The sequence below is a fragment of the Mustela nigripes genome, chromosome 17 (genome assembly GCF_022355385.1).
Source record: "Mustela nigripes isolate SB6536 chromosome 17, MUSNIG.SB6536, whole genome shotgun sequence".
NCBI lineage: Eukaryota > Metazoa > Chordata > Mammalia > Carnivora > Mustelidae > Mustela > Mustela nigripes.
Window position 1 is genome coordinate 12,023,965 of NC_081573.1, and position 16,857 is coordinate 12,040,821.

General features: G+C 48.3%; 1 protein-coding gene across 1 annotated transcript; it reads left to right on the forward strand.

Annotated features, from left to right (window-relative positions):
- The first annotated feature begins 1,706 nt into the window (after positions 1 to 1,706).
- Positions 1,707 to 13,824, forward strand: LOC132005135 (zinc finger protein 773-like). Its single transcript, XM_059381966.1, has 5 exons — positions 1,707 to 1,912; positions 2,826 to 2,864; positions 4,744 to 4,870; positions 5,375 to 5,473; positions 11,180 to 13,824. The coding sequence occupies exons 1-5, from the start codon at positions 1,880 to 1,882 to the stop codon at positions 12,274 to 12,276; spliced, it is 1,395 nt and encodes a 464-aa protein (XP_059237949.1). The 5' UTR covers positions 1,707 to 1,879; the 3' UTR covers positions 12,277 to 13,824.
- The last annotated feature ends 3,033 nt before the right edge of the window (positions 13,825 to 16,857 follow it).

Sequence of the window (16,857 nt, forward strand, 5' to 3'; positions counted from 1 at the left end):
TTTCACTGGTTTCTGGGACTTGGTTCTAAGTAAATTCCTCAGGGAGAAGGCAGGGTTAGTTTAAGTTTTACTGCATAAACAACAAAATGGCTGTTCAACCGAGATGGACCCAATCTGGCTAAGTAGGCCCTTAGAGGATTAGTAGAGTAGTATCAATAGGCAAGGTCCTGCTCAGGTAAGACCAAGTCCATCTCTTCCTGTTGGGTCTGCAATTAACTACAAGTGGGTGGGAGTGAGAACTTCCCTTGCAGAAACCTCCTGACTCCATTTTAGTGAAGTTTCCCGTTACTAATTTTCACAGCTCAAATGTATTACATACATATTTGTGAATTTTAGCTTAAATACAATACATAGAATCAGAATGTATACTTGTCAGACCAGAAGAGGAAAAATTTGGAGTATATTTTGTTGACCAAGAAAGAATTCACTGCCAAGTAAAGCGTACGGACTCTTGCTTGGGCAATTAGAATTGCAATTTGGAGACAGAGATTCAGGTAGAAACCTTGATAGTGCTCTGAGGAAGACAAAGAAGGGGGCAGAGTTATAAAGATCAAAGTTCAAGAGTTCGGTTCCCATTTTTCTATCATATACCTGACATCCCGGATCAGCTTTGCTGTGCGTCAGGTGGACACTTGGGTTAGGTTTCACCCTAACCCATGCTATGTCGAAGCCTGAACTAAATAACTAAATAACTAATGCCACTGTCATGTCATGTTCTCAACTCCAATGCTGACTCCTCACCTCCTTTCCAGAGTATTTCGCTAGTACTTAACAAGTACTTCCAGGGAATTTCAGGAAGGAGTTAATGCTACATCATCATTGGTGCTCACGAGTCATTCCAAGGCAGTGATGAATTTAGTCACTGCTCAGCCCACAGATAAAAGGGACAGAAGATTTTGGGGAAATGAAGATGGACAGGAAAGAAATGGATCCAGTGGCAAGGGAGGTGCTAGGAGAGCACATGCTAAAGTGGTGGCATTTCTTTTACCAACTCTTCCCGGTGTCAGTAATAGTCCAGCTATAGTCCGCTCTGCCTGCAAGGGTTTGCTTTGTACGTGGAGACGAAAGGGCAGTGGGAACACAGAATAGAAAGGGATGAAGAAGGAAAACCTGGGACTGAGAGCGTGTTGGCTTATGGTTTTGAGGCCCATTGTCCTACTTGAACACCCACGTTGGGCCCTTAAAAAGGGGAAGGGCACAGATGTGCGGGGTGAGGCAAGAAGGCGAATGCTTGGGATGAACATCTGTCTCCCCGCCTACGTTCAGAACTGCGTTGCTTTTCTAGTCCATCAGGCCTTGCTTCACCACGGCTGTCTCTGACACTGGGCATCGCCTTGCAAGGGAAATTTGGTAACGTACAACTGGTTCAGTACAAGGAAGCCCTTTGTCGTGGTTTTCAAGACCCTCTTAAAGTCCTTCAGGAGAAGGAGACGGTAGTAGCACTAGCTCCGCAGGGAAACCGGAATCCAGGGACATCTACATGTAGGACAGTCTCTGGAGGAGAGTATGGGACAGCTCTTGACCCGGGTCTCTACCGCCCCATGTCTCTGCCAGTTCGCCCCCTTCTGTCACGTTGGGCTCTGTGAAAACTACATTACCCGAAAGTCGCTGCGCCCCGCGCCGCCCGCGCTCAGCCAATGAAAGCGGTCGTTCCCCACGGCGGAACGCGCTGGGCAGGACTTCTGGCGCGACCGCAGGGGCGGGCGTTTTGGGGTACTTGGGGGCCGTTCTCTCTGATCAGAGGTTCGGGGAGGCTACCAGGGGCTGGGGGTGGCGGGAGCCGGGAGCCGCGAGAGGAGGCTGGTCTGAGGTACGGCAGCGGCGAGGGATCGGGGTCGCGCGGGCTGGTCCTCCTCCCGGTGTTCGCCCACAGAGTCTGATGGCAGCGGCCGCGCGGAGGGACCTGGCTCAGGTAGGCGCTGACACCGGGCTCGCCCCGCGCAAGCTGAGCCCCGAGGGAGCGGCCCCCCGGGTCCGGGACGGTGAGGCGCTCGTGTCCGCGGCCGCATTTCTGTTGGTCAGTATGATGGGGCGTGGGGAGGTTACGGGGCCCGAGCTAGAGTCTTAAAGCTGGGGACTCCCGCGTGTCCTCGGAACAACCTGAGAGGGGGTGGTAACGGTGGAAAGGCAGCCCGAGCGGCCGGGCCTTCGTTCCGAGGGCGCTGATGGCCACGGAGGGTTGTGAACAGAGGAATGACCCATCTGTTGCTCAAAGTTTTCAGAGGCTTTTTGGGGAACACAGGGATGGGGTAAGGAGGGTGGAGGAAGCCCATACAACGGACTGCTGGAGAGCTGTGACCCGGACTGGACCGTCCTGACGGCAGTGGAGGGCGGGCTGATAGATCTATCAGAGCAGGGAGCCCCTATGTGGGGCTCAGAATCATGACCTTAGCTGAAGGCTGACTGAGCCACCCAGGTGCCCCTACCAGTTAATGTTTAAATAAACGCCTTCTTCATATAAATATCACATTCCTTTAGTTAAAAGTCATGTGCAAAACACATTGTCAATACCTATCCGTTTATTTGCACTGAAAATATTGACAAAGGTGTTAATTATGAGGACAATAAGAGTCACTACTTAGGAAAGAATTCAGTTCCAGTAATGGCCCCACAGGCTGGGCACCACTATTATTCCCATTTTATAGAAGACAACACTGAGGCACTCGGGGGTCGAATATTTATCCTAAGTTACACAGCTGGTAATGGGCATCCCTGAGGACGTAATGGGCATCCCTGAGGAGGAAGCCCGGATGATGTGATGGGCTTGGGTGGGCTTTTGTGGCCCAACACTGTTGCCTGCTTCTCATGGCTTTGCTTTTCTGTAGGTTCCTGTTGCTGCAGATTTGCTTCCAAACCATGCAGAGGCAAGTAGGGGGTATCCCAAATCCTCATCCTGTTTAGTTCCCACCTGTATGGGGTGCAGGATTCTGTGACTCTTTGCCTGCCCTTGTCCCTACTCTTCCATCCCTGATCCCTGGAAGATGATCACCTAAGGTCAGGGGCCTGAGTCCAGACCAGAAATTACAGGGATTGGTTCCCACTTCTGGCAACCAGTGGCATGACATTTGTAAGACCTTACGTTCATGGTGATGAATGTTAGAAAATGCTGGAGGTGAGGCTGGGCCGGGAATGCTCATATAAACTTAGGTCCATCATGTCTGGTGGAAATAGTAGGAGACAGAAATAAGACCTGATGGAAGCCAGGAGCTAGGCCTCTCTTCTGGAGTGGTGGGAGCCAGGGAAGGTTTGGAGCAGAAGGGGGAAGTGACAGATCCAGACTTAATGAGTTGCTCCCACTGCAGAGCAGAGAGCAAACTGGGGGGCGGAGGTGGCTGCGGTTGTCCGAATGAGTGTTATTCATTCGTGGCTGTGGAGGTGGGATGTGGGGGAATCTGTGTCTGTTTTTTCAGTAGGTGCAAGCAGACTCTTTGATGTGGAGGGTGGGAGAGAGAAGTGGAAGGAGCAGTGACTTGGAGATGTTTGGCCGTAGTAGCTAGAAGCAGGCAAGTACCACCATGTCAGAGTTGGTGGTAAGAGTCATTTTCCATGGGAATATTAGGAGTCAGGTTGGGGCTGTGTTGAACTGATGCTTCAGAGACACACAGTGCATGTGTCGAGTGGGCATCTGGACATGAGTGTGGAGTTGAGGTGAAGAGGTCATATTGGAAACACCCAGAGTACAGATAGTGTGTGGACCGGGACAGAGCCAGGGGTCAGATTTGGTGGAGCATCTTCAGGTGACAAGGAGGAGAGTGTGGGGCCAAGGACTGAGTCTCTTGCTGGACACCTGCATTGGGGTAGTGGGCTTCACAAAGACCCAGGAGGGAGAATAGTGTCCCTATGGTCAGGGTGTAGGCATGAAGAGGGTCTGACAGGGCCAACAGACGTGAGATAGATACAGAGACAAAGCAGCGGGGTGACAGTGAGGCTGGTGCCACTGCTTATTCATTCAGCTCTGGGATTCCCAGGCTCTTGTTCTGACTCTTGCTGGGACCAGGGGATTAGCTCAAGAGAAAAATGGGATCCTTTGGGACAATTGTAGGCCTCCCTGGAGAGACAAGTGGGCTTGGGCTTCGAATAAGCATCAGAGGAAACTGACAGGTGAGGGGACACCTTTGCAACACAGAAGTGGAAGAGGTCCAAGGGTGTCTGAGATCTCTGTGTAGTTCCTGGTGGCTGAGGATGAAGCAAGGATATGGGCCTGGCAGGAAAGCCTTGAAAGCAGGCTGAGGGGTTGCCTCTGGCAGTCAGGGTCATTGGAATTCCGGGACAGAATGGGATTCTGATTACATTTTCCAGGCACCCTCTGGATGGCATGTGCCACACTAGCATGTGGTGAGGCCAGGGAGATGCAGGATGTGGGTTGGGAATGCTGGTGGCAGTGAAGGGAGGTGTGGTACAGCAATGTGCATGTTGGGTGGGAGTGTAAACTGATGGCTCCAGGCTCTTGTACTGGGAGCTAAAGGGAGAACAGTGGCCCAAAGTTAGATGTGTTTGGACAGCACAGTCTAGGAGACCGCAGGTCAGTTGTCTGGCAGGCCCAGAGCTCAGATGGCATTTACCTGTGCACCTGCTGTTGCTGAGGGCCTCTTGGGACAGTGGGGAGCAAGCAGCCATCAGTTGCCCCAGGGCTTGATATCTCCTCTAAGGTGGGGACCTCTGGAGGAGGGTGGACGCTTGTGAGGGTGCCTAGAGTCCTGGGAAAGGAAGCCACACATCAGCTCAACTTTCCTGTCTTGACAGGATCACATGACCTTTGAGGATGTGGCTGTCCACTTCTCTTGGGAGGAGTGGGGGCTCCTTGATGAAGCCCAGAGACTCCTGTACCGTGATGTGATGCTGGAGAACTTTGCACTGATGGCCTCTCTGGGTAAGGTCCTTACAACCATTGCAGTGTCCTGGGCTGGGCTCTGCTCTTCCCCTTTCCCTCAGGGGCAGGTCTCGCCTTCCCAGGGCCGGACCATGGGCATTTCTTCCTGCCCTGTGCACGGGAGTAGGTGCTGTGATAGCCTGGGCTGCGTGCACCACCCCTTCTCTCTTGAGCAGCCTCAGTACTTGCTGCCCCAAAGCTGAATTTGGATTTGGGGATTAGGAGTCTTGCCATCAGCCTAACAGATTACAGCCTATTGGCCTCCCTGTGGCCTGGGGATGCCGTAAAGATCCCCAGCAGCTCCATGCCCTAGGCTCTGCTCTCCTCCTCTGGCTAACATACGGGCAGTGCCTGTCCCAGCAGTTGAGGCGCCGACTTGGCAACTGCCTCCCTGTGTTGTTCTCGCAAGAGTCTCCTCCACTTTCTCCTGTAATATTTAGTTTTCTTTCCTGTGGGCTGCCATGGGGTGGTCACTTTTACCTGCCTGTGTTCTCTCTTCCCCAGGACTTGCATCTTCCAGCGCTCATGCAATCACCCAGTTGGAGTGGTGGAGAGAACCCTTTGTGCCTCCCTGTGCAGTCCTGACTGCAGCCACGCCGAGAGGTACTTGGAGGGTGGAGCTGGGCAGGTGTGAACCTGGGGTTGGGCTCAGGACACACCAGGAACCCTTCTGCTGGGCCTTGATGATTTGGTGCCAAGGCACGGTCCATGGCTAATTTCCGTCTTTTCTCAGTTGCACACTTACTATGTCTACTCTGATTTCTGACCCAGGGCTGTCCCCCACATCTCTAGCCTTCCTACTGCTCCCTCTGCAATGCTTCCCAACAGTGGCCTTCCTTTGTATTCTTTGTGAGATGGTCAGTCAGGCACGGCCACAAGCGGAGACACAGGAGCAGCTCAGGAGAAACAAAGCTTATTCTGCTCAGCAGGTCTAGAGAGACAGTCATGACATGCTGGGGGTGAGTGTGGGGAGTGGTTCCCAGGGGAGGGAGCACCCAGGGAGTGGGCTCAGGAAGGCAGGGGGAAGCGGAGAGTGAGTGAGGACCTATGAGCATGTGCCTTTCCTGGGGGTCTGGGGTTGGGGATACACAAGATTTGGTGTGAGTGGATTTCATTTGGAACATTTGAGTGTCCCTAGGTCACAGGAGGGGGCAAGAAGGGGGACTGTGACAGGAACCAGCCTTATCACTTGGTTAAGCTGGTCACAGCCTGGTTAAGGTGCTCACAGCCTGTTTGTGGGGATGTTGAGGCAACAGGAAAATACGAAATTTAAAAGGTTACAATACAACGAACGCTGTGATGTCTCAACATCATTACCGGTACTAACGGTGATGGCTACTGCTTGCCACCTGGGTTGTAGGGACGTTAAAGGTGACTGGAATAGCTAGGTCTACCCATCAAAGGCAAACTTTGACATAGGTGACAACTGAGAGGAGTGCTAGTAGGCCTATGATGAGGATTTGAAACCCAGGCCATGGGCAGGCCTGCGCTTAGTAGGGAGAAAGCCAAGGGAACAGCTCATGTACCTCTTGGTTTAAGGGAATCTACTGGAAGATTTTGGTATATTATGAAAGATTTTTTACTTCTTGGCCTAATTTTCATAGCTTTGCTTCTGTCTGGAATTACTCATTTATATACAGCAGGAGGTACCCCGAATAGCTCCAACACTCCTTTCATGGCTAGTAAACAGTTAAGCCAGTCTGTTACCCATGCCATTTGGGCTTAGAGATTTGCGTGCTTGTTGCATAAGGGACAATATTTAGCAGCCTTTGTCCATGGTCTTGAGCGGGCTGCCAAGAGGTGCTGGTTGGCAGTCATGATGTGAAGTCGTCGGACACAAAGCCTGCTCTACTGGGGTCAGCCCTGGTGTTCTGTGGTATGGTGGGTCCTGATAAGATGGGAATAAAAATTGCCTGTTTCGCCTGGTGTGATAGCCAAGGGGAAGAACCTGGCAGATAAAGAACCGTGGGGCCCCTCAGGGTACCCGCTGCTCGCTGGTGCTCACACTCACTGGGTGTCAGCAGGGGAGAGTATATAAAGCGCTATACCCATGAGTTTGGGCCGCAGTAGAACCCAGACGTGCTGTTACTGATTTACTGATTTGTTGGAAAGAGAGTGCGCGAGTGGCGGGAAGGGAGACAATCTTAGGCAGACTCTGCGCTGAGCCTGACACCAGGCTCGATTCCATTACTCCACGATCATGACCTGAGCCGAAACCAGAAGTTGGATGCTTAATGGACTAAGCCACCCAGGTGCCCCTCAGGTGCTGTTATTTACAGCATAATGTGCCCATGAGATAGTTAGCATGAAGAGGGCAAGGGACCTAACATGGGGAACTGTCAAGTGCAGCTGGCTCGGGGGCACAAGCAAGAAGTCCATGGGGGTGACTTGATTATAATTTGCAGCCATTTTGCGTGAGTACGTTGGGAACAAAGGCAGGTGGTGTAAGCAGATAAGGTGCTTTGGGGGAACCCTGTCTGGGTCCTAACAGTACCGATTGTGGGCAGTAATTGGGCTGTTTAAATTACTCATGGATAGGGGCACCTGGGTGTCTCAGTGGGTTAAGTCTCTGCCTTTGGCTCAGGTCATGATCTCAGGGTCCTGGGATTGAGCCCTGCATCGCAGTGGGGGGGTGTCTCTGCTCAGCAGGGAGCCTGTTGCTCTCTTCTGCCTGCCTCTCTGGCTACTTGTGATCTCTCTCTGTCAAATAAATAAATAAAATCTTAAAAAATTACTCATGGACAACTCAGTAAATGTATGTTAGGTTCCTTGAAAGGTAGAGGTGAACAGGGGCTGTGACTGGTGGTAGGCACTGAATAAAATATGTTGCCCAGATCTGCCACAGCAAAGTTGTCACTGGGCACCCTTTGGATATCTTCAGTTAATTCAGTTATGTTAGGTATTAGAGCCTTGATGGGGAGAGCTTAAGCTTTGGGGTTTTGATAATCAACAGTTAAGTGGCACTGTTGGTAGAAACCTTGAAAACTGGTCAGATAGGATCACTGAAAGAAATGAGAATCATCACCCCTTCATTTAGTAGATCTTGAACAGCACTCTGAAGGCCAGCAGTCCCTTGTTTCAGGTAATACTGTGGTGTGTTTCCTACCTTCAGCAGCAGGGGCAGCCCCAGAGGTTTCCATTTGGTAATTCTGACTGGTAGCACCAGGGACCTTGGCTCATTCCAGCTTTGTTTGTGGCACCTCTGTCTATAGCAGGAAAACACAAAGCGTTAGGGGTTCCGGTGACAGGCATCCAATTAAGAAGGACCGTTGCAATGTTGACACTGAGTGCAGTTTCTTTAGCACGAGTGGTTTTACTGGCATTACCCAGTAATTGAGAGGGGCACCTCCTTTAAGTGTGAATGGGTTGCTTGGAATGTTGGTGACTTGGGCTCTTGTAGCCCATAAAGTTAGGAAATGTCTAAGAGTTCCAGGGAATTAGTTGAGTTGTATGTGGGTGATTGCCCTTGGGTGGTATGATGGGGCCTGAGGACTAGCTGGACCCTCACCAACTTGGCCTTGGCAGTTGCGGATTTTGGAGCTGGAAGCATCCTTGGGTGGTTCCAGAGTAGTGGCTCTCTGAGCTACCAGACCTGTGGGTAATAAAGGGTGAGGCTCCTCTAATAGTTCCTGTAGCTGTTGTAATTTGGGATGGCTTGCCTAGTAGTTATTTCTTGGGGTCTCAGTTGTCCGTGAGTCCCCCAGAGGCAGTAGGGTTGTCAGCAAGTTGGGAAAGAAGGAGCAGACTAAGTAGCATAAGTTGGGGGGGGGGGGGGGACTTGCACACTGGGAGGCCCATGTGGTGAGCCAGACTGTGTCAGGGGAAGCCCTCATGGCCCGTCAGGAAACCAGTTCCGTCCTGTGTGGTGTGAGACTTTTGGTGAGGTTAAGCAGCGCCGCCCTCTGTTGGGAAGGGCACCTGCAAGAACAACTCCTAGACTCTGACAAAGGGGCCTCCCCTGGATTGAAAACACACTCGGGATTTGTTCGGAGTACCGACAGACCCACCGAACTGTCCTCGTTTCTGCGGAGGAGCATGAGGGCTTCCTTATGGTTCTGTTGCCTGTCTCCAGGCCGTGAAAATCCCAGTCGGTAAAGGCAGGGCTTCTGAACCCTGAGGTCTGGTAGAACTTTCAGATTCCTCACCTGAGTCTTTTCTAATCGCATCAAGAGTTGTGGTCTCTGTCATCCCTGTCCTGGCCTTTGGGATGTCCTCTATCCTCCTTGGGTGACTTCAGCCCAAAATGCCATGTGAGATTCAAACTTGTCAGGCCAGAGGATCTTTAGGTAAAGTATGTATCTTAGGCTCTTCAGTAACACCGGCAGCTGCCTCGTCTCTGTGGCCGCCTGTGAGCAGGAGCTGCAGGGCTGTACTAAGTGCTCCTGGTAACCAGGGAGTGCCTTTCCCCCATCTCTTTGCATGAGATCTTTCAAAGTAGTTTGGATTTCCAGTCTTCTGAAGTCACTTGTTTCAGTTTCTAATTCCTTGTGATCTGTGTTCTTGACCTGCTGGGTCTGGAAAGACATGGGGTGCTTCCTTCCTGTGGCCCATTTCTTAGGGTAACCTCAGCTGGATTGGACTGTTGAGAAGAGCTGTGGTGGCCGGATGTTCTTTTGGGATCGGTCTCGGACCTTGGGAGCAGAGTTGGCAAGTTGATAGGCAGTGGCATGAAGCAGAACCCAGAAGGGTTTTGAAGGCATTTACCTTTCTTGAATTATTGGCTAACTTCCTCTGGTTATTGAGAGGTGCTAGAATGAAATGCTGGGATCCTGGGCCATAAGAACTTGAGCCATTTATCTCCAGGGATGGGACCCATTGATGCCCGTGGGCTTGGGAGGCAGAGAGCCCCAGCAGTGACACACACAGTGTAGGGGTCACCAGCAGCACCGACCCTCTCAGGGTGCCATGGCAGACTTCCTGACTGAGATGCCACATCCCTGCTTAGGAATGAGGGGCAACATGGACTAGAATGGGAACACGAGAAACCTCCCAGTCCTGGTGCCACAAGTCCACAGGAGTTCTCTATCCTAAGGGCTACCCAGCCCTCCTCTGCTGACAGATCAGCTAATAGCCAACAACTGATATGCAGTGTTTCTTTGGTGGCCGCAAGGAGCTTACCCTTCCACGCTCACGCTCAATTCCAGTGGAGCCTTCATAATGTTTTTACCCAATGCTACCAGTCTGTCTCTTACAGGAGCACTAGGAGAATACTCCCTCTCCTCACCAGCACCTGTTGAGTCAGGGCTGGCCAGAAGTGAAGTCTCAGGGTATTTTAGGGGAATGAGCACCACGGTTTAGGGTGGAAAGCCTTGGCGGTGCCTGGGAGAGGCCACACAGAGCAGCCCAGAGCAGCACACAGGAAGGCCAGCATGACACCCAGCCTTTCCATACAGTAGACAGCCGGTTAGTAAGCCAAGCAGTTAAGGGGCATTTACTAAATCTTCCCTCACTTGTGAGTGACTGGCATCACAGACCATCCTGTTTGCTATGTAAATCATTTTGTATTCTCTTATGAAAATAGGAGCAGCCATGACAGGAGAGGTGCAGGAATAAAAGAATTTATTATACCCAAAGATCTTGGAGAGACAGTCACTGCATACTGAGAAGGGGGGGGTCACCTGGGAGGGAGTCCCAAGGGAATGGGCCCAGCCAGGCCGGGGGGATATAGAGAGGACCTGTGCCGATCCCCCTCATGGGGAGGCAGGGTGGGCTGCACAAGAAAAGGAGTGAGGGGATTTCCCTGGTGCGTGTGAATGGGGCTAGGTCGCAGTCAAGGCGGAGGGTAGGAAGGAGGACTTGTGGCAGGGGCCCACATCATGCTAGTGTATGTGGTCGCAGTTCATGGCCTGTTTGTGGGGAGGTTGAGGCAGTAGAATATGCAGTTTTCAGGGTCGTAATACAGCTTTCAGAGAATGTGTCATGAGGTGTGTGCACATATCCTTAAGAGTTCCTGAACACCAGCTATTTGGTTGCATTTGATTGTCCTCTGGGCCTGCCCACACCCTCCTGCACTGTGTTCCCGTCAGCAGCCTTGCGGAAGGCCATTTGCAGAGAAGTGTGTTGGAGACCCAACCTCTCCTCCCTGAGTTGCACTCTGTCCTAGTGTCCTCGCTGCTCCTGAGGCTTCCCACCAACCCACGAGCTTGCCAGGTCCAGTGCAGCACAGCGAGCCCTTCCTCACTCTGAACCTCGGGCCTGATTCTGCCAGCACCACGACAGACTGTTCCCTGGGTGTGTGAGACATCTGTAAGCACGCTGCGCCTTCCCACTGACGCCTGCAGACACTCATCAGCATCTCTTTGCTTTCAGGTTGGCACCATAGAGGGGAAGCTGAGGAAGCCCCGCGGGAGCAGAGTGTTTATATAGAAGGGGTGCTCAGAGCAAAACTTCAACGCCAGAGGCTGCACTGTGGAGAGAAACCTCTGAGAACAGAAGAGAGTGTGGAGGGTGGAACGGACTTCCCAGTTAGTTCTGGTTTTCTCAACCATCAGGTGACCCGTGGTGGAGGGGAGCCACAAGGGAGCACCAAAAGTGGGGAGGCCTTTCACCCTGGGAAAAGGCATTACAAATGCAGCGAATGTGGGAAAGCCTTTGGTCAGAAATACTTACTTGTTCAGCACCAGAGACTACACACTGGAGAAAAGCCTTATGAATGCAGCGAATGTGGGAAATTATTTAGCCATAAATCAAACCTTTTTATACATCAAATAGTTCACACTGGAGAAAGGCCTTATGGGTGTAGTGAATGTGGGAAATCCTTTAGCCGCAATGCTGACCTCATTCAACACCAGAGGGTTCACACTGGAGAAAAGCCTTTTACATGCAGTGAATGTGGGAAAGCCTTCAGGCATAATTCCACACTTGTTCAGCATCATAGGATTCACACTGGAGTGAGGCCTTATGAGTGCAGTGAATGTGGGAAATTTTTTAGCTTTAACTCAAGCCTCATGAAACATCAGAGAGTTCACACTGGAGAAAGACCTTATAAGTGCAGTGAATGTGGGAAATTCTATAGCCACAAGTCAAGCCTTATTAATCACTGGAGAGTTCACACTGGAGAAAGGCCTTATGAGTGCAGTGAATGTGGGAAGTTTTTTAGCCAAAGCTCTAGCCTCATGCAACATCGGAAAGTTCACACTGGAGAAAAGCCTTTTAAGTGCAACGAATGTGGAAGATTCTTCAGCGAGAATTCTAGCCTTGTTAAACATCAGAGGGTTCACACTGGAGCAAGACCTTATGAGTGCAGGGAATGTGGGAAATTTTTTCGCCACAGCTCCAGCCTTGTTAAACATCGGAGGATTCACACTGGAGAAATGCCTTATGAGTGCAGCAATTGTGGGAAATCATTTAGCCAGCGTTTCAACCTCCTCCAACACCAGAAAGTTCATGGTGGAGAAAAGTCTTGAATACAGCTCATATGGATAAGCCTTTAACCAGAGGTCAGCTCTGATTCAGCAAGAGAAACTTTACAGTCCAGATAAGTCTAATGTATACAGTAAATGGGAAGAAAGTCTTCAGCCAAAGGCTTAACCTTGTTGAGCCCCAGAATGTTCAAACTGGAGAGAGACTTTAGGAGTGCAGTACACACACAGTCTCCTTGTCAACCTAACAAAACAGAGAGCAGCTCTGGAAGTAGCCCTTATGAGGGAGCCAGCAGCTGAACATTGTTCATCCAAATATCCTCACATACTGCCTTCTGAGAAGAGAATTCTCTGCCTGGAAGCTCCAGGGAGAGGGAGCCCTGTGTTCTTGGCTGTACTAGTCTGGATGGAGTGGCCGCCTCTATCATTGGAGTGGGGAGAGAGGGAATGGGCTTAGTTCAATGTGACTGGCTCTTGCTGTTCTTACTGAATATTAGATGTTCTTGAGGAAGTGCTTCCTCATTTGCTATATGCCCTAGGACCATTTCCAGAGACTCTTAAGTTGTGTTTTTATCATTTCCCCCAGTTTCGATGGGAAGCAGGCCTGCAAAGCTCTTCACACATTGTCATGCAGGAAATTGATCTAAATATTTAACTTTATGAGAACTTGCCAACTTGTGTTCTAGATGGTTATGCCATTTCATATTTCCTTCCAGAGTGTTAGATTTCCAGTTTCTTCACATCATTGCTGATCCTTGTATGTAAGACATGGGCCATTCACTCCAGCCATTCTAGTAAGTTTGTGGCTGTGACCTCTCTAATGACTCAGTGTTGAGCATCTGTCTCTGCTTAACCTGCCACCATACATCTGTAGTGAATTATCTTTTCATGTTTTTTGCTTCCTTTTAGAAAAATTGGTCAGTTTCTTATTGTTTTGTGATTTAATATTATATACATAGAGGTTCCTTATTTGCTATATGGTTTACCAGTGTTTTCTCCCAGTCTATGCCTTTGAGTTTCTTTCCCTTTTTTTTTTCCTTTTTAAAAATTTTTCAGTTTTTTAAAAATTTTTTATTTTTTGTAAACATATATTTTTATCCCCAGGGATACAGGTCTGTGAATTGCCAGGTTTACACACTTCACAGCACTCACCATAGTACATACCCTCCCCAATGTCCATAGCCCCACCACCTTTTCCCAACCCCCCTCCCCCCCGAAATTTTTCAGTTCTTTTTTTTTTTTTTTTTGATTTTTTTTTTTTTTAATTTGACAGAGAGAGAGAGGGACGACAAGTAGGCAGAGAGGCAGGCAGAGAGACAGAGGGGAAAGCAGGCTCCCTGCTTCCGAGCAGAGAGCCCGATGCGGGACTCGATCCCAGGACCCTGAGATCATGACCTGATCTGAAGGCAGAGGCCCAACCCACTGAGCCACTCAGGCGTCCCAAATTTTTCAGTTCTTAACAGTCTCTTTCCTAGGGCAGAATTTATTAATTTTCATAAATTTCAATTTCTTTATTTGTTAGCAGCTGCACATTTGGTATTACATTCTCTTTTTCTTATGGTACTATATCTTTGCTTATAAATTAAAGCCTAATCTGAGTATGCTGGTGTCTTATGTGTTCTTATCCAAACTTGTGAAATCTTTGTGGATTTAAATGTACTTAAAGATTTTCAGTGTATGTAGAAATACTTATGTGTTTACATATCCCCTAACTCTTCTGAAAGAGCCTAGAAAGCAGTGGCGTTCCGGTAGATGTGAGCTTACCCAGTTACTGGTACAGGTTTTCAGTAAAAAGAACCAGAACTCCTTAGAGGCTGTTTCCATGTTGGTGCAAGAAAGAACATGAGCCTAGGAAATAGTCTTGGATTAGTCAGTAAATGCTCACAGAATAATGCTGATGTATTAGCTTTCTAGTGCTATCCTAACAAATTACCACAAACCTGTGGCTTAAACATTTTCTGTTATAGTACTGTAGGTCAGAAGTCCTACACAGGACAGGTCTCAATAAGTTAAAATCAGGGTGTTCACAGGGATGTATTCTTTTCTGGAGTCTCTAAGACAGATTCTGTTTTCTGCTCATTTAAGTTGTTGGACTGTTTCAGTTCCTTATGGTTGTAGGGCTTATCTTCCTGTTTTCTCTGTGACTCTCAGCTTAGGCTTGTCCCTGAAACATGTAGGAACTTTCCCTACAATATTTAAAGCTAAAACAGTACCAACTGCATACAAAGTCTTACAAAACAAAGTTTAAACACTTCCCAACTAATTAAGTGGACACAATACTACATGACACTAAATGTGGATGATAGTGAAACAAATTACAGAGCAATGCCCACATGAACATAAGATACAGCAAAACCATGACGAAAAGTTTTTGGAGGTGGAGTGATGGCGGCAGAGTAGGGGGACTGTAAGATTGCCTCATCCCACAAATACAACTAAATATGATCATCCTAAATACCCCAGAAATCAACCTGAAGACTGGCAGAACAAACTCCACAACAAAAGAGAAGAGGCCACATCAAAGAAGGTATGAAGTGTGGTGATATGGTTTAAAAGAGAACAGGATCATGGCTGATGTGGGGAATCATGCTGATGGAGATAATCAAGACACTTCCACAGAGGGAATGCACAGGAAAAAAAATACCTGTAGCAATTAGCTTGGAAGGCATGAAGGGCCAAAAAGAGAGGAAGATAATCACTGAGACCCTTAGCATGGTGACAAAAACAACAATCAGATGAAGAGTGCAATAAATGCAATTAGAAACACCTGATGCAATGAACAGCAGGCTAGAAAAAGCAGAATGAATGAATGACCTAGAAAAGTAATGGAAAGTAATAAAGATGGACAAAAGAAAAAATTATGCAAAACAAGAACAGACTCAGTAACTCCATCAAATGTGCTAACGTTCTCATTATAGGAGAGGAAAGAGGAGAAGAGAGAAAACTTATTGGAAGAGATAATAGCTGGAAATTCCCTCATCTGGGGTGCCTGGGTGGCTCAGTTGGTTAAGTGTTTGCCTTTGGCTCGCATCAGGCTCCCTGGTCAGTGGGGAGCCTGCTTCTCCATCTCTTCCCCATTTGTCATCTCTCAAATAAATAAAATCTTAAAAAAAATTCCCTAAACTGAGGAAACAAACATATCTACATCCAAGAAGCACAAAGAACCCCTAACAAAATCTGCAAAAGCAGATCCATACCAAGGCATATTGTAATTAAAAAGGCAAAATATAGTGGTTAAAAAACAACAACAACAACAACAAAAAACTTTAAAAGTGGCAAGGCAAAAAAAGACAGTTAATGCAACTGCTTAAGTCTGTTGGGATTTTTCAGCAGTATCTTTCCAAATCAGAAGGGAGTGTGTAGGATATATTCAAAGTGCTGAATGGGAAAAATCTACAGCCAAGAATACTCTACCCAGCAGGACTATCATTCATAATAGGAGAGATAGTTTCCCAGACAAAAACTAAAGAAGTTCATGACCACTAAACCAGTTATGCAAGAAATATTAAAGTGGACTCTTTGGAAAGGAAAGACCAAAACTGACAGTATTGAGGGTAGGAAACACAAAACTAGTAAATATGACAACATACACCTAAAATGTGTACGTGGGGTGGGGGTGTAAAGAATGGCTTCAAACTTAAATGACCACCAACTTAATAATATAGACTGTTATATGCAGAAGATGTTACATACAAACCTAATGGTAACCACATATCAAAAACCACTAATATGTGGGGTATGTGGGTGATTCTCTCAGTTGAGTGTCGAGCTCTTGATCTCAGCCCAGGTCTTGATCTCAGGGTTATGAGTTCAAGCCCCACACTGAGCTCCATGCTGAGTGTGAAGTCTACTTAAAAAAAAAAAAAATTGTTAGGGACACCTGAGTGGCTCAGTCGGCTGGGCAGCCATCTTGATTTCAGCTCCAGGTCATGGTCTCAGGGTCCAGGGATCAAGCCCCACATCAGGCTCCATGCTCAGTAGGGAGTATGCTTGAGGAGTCTTTCCCTCTCTCCCCCAACTTTCAAGTGCTCGCTCTCTAAAATAAAATACTAACACAACCACCCAGGATGCCTGGTTGGCTCAGAGGGTTAAGCCTCTGCCTTCAGCTTAGGTCATGATCTCAGGGTCCTGGGATCAAGTACCACTTTGGGCTCTCTGCTCAGTGGGGAGCCTGCTTCCCCTTCTCCCTCTGTCTGCCTCTCTGCCTACTTGTGATCTCTCTCTGACAAATAAATAAAATCTTTAAAAAAAAAAAAAAACCCACCCTAATACTAATACACAAAGAATAAAGAGAAAGCAACTTTTTTTTTTTTTTAAATGTAGGTCCCTTAAGACAAGGAAAACAAATGCAAAAATAAACAGCTGGGACTACATAAAAAGCTTCTGCAGAGCAAAAGAAACAACAAAACTAAAAGGCTACTGACAGAATGGGAGAAGATACCTGCAAATGACATCCGATAAAGGGTTAGTATCCAATATATATAAAACAAACTTATCAAATCCAACACCAAGAAAACAGTCCAATTAAAAGATGGGCAGAAGACCTGAATAGACATACAAAATCTTCAATAAAAGGAGTAAAGGAGACATACAAATCTCCTTCAAGTAAAGGAGACATAAAAATTT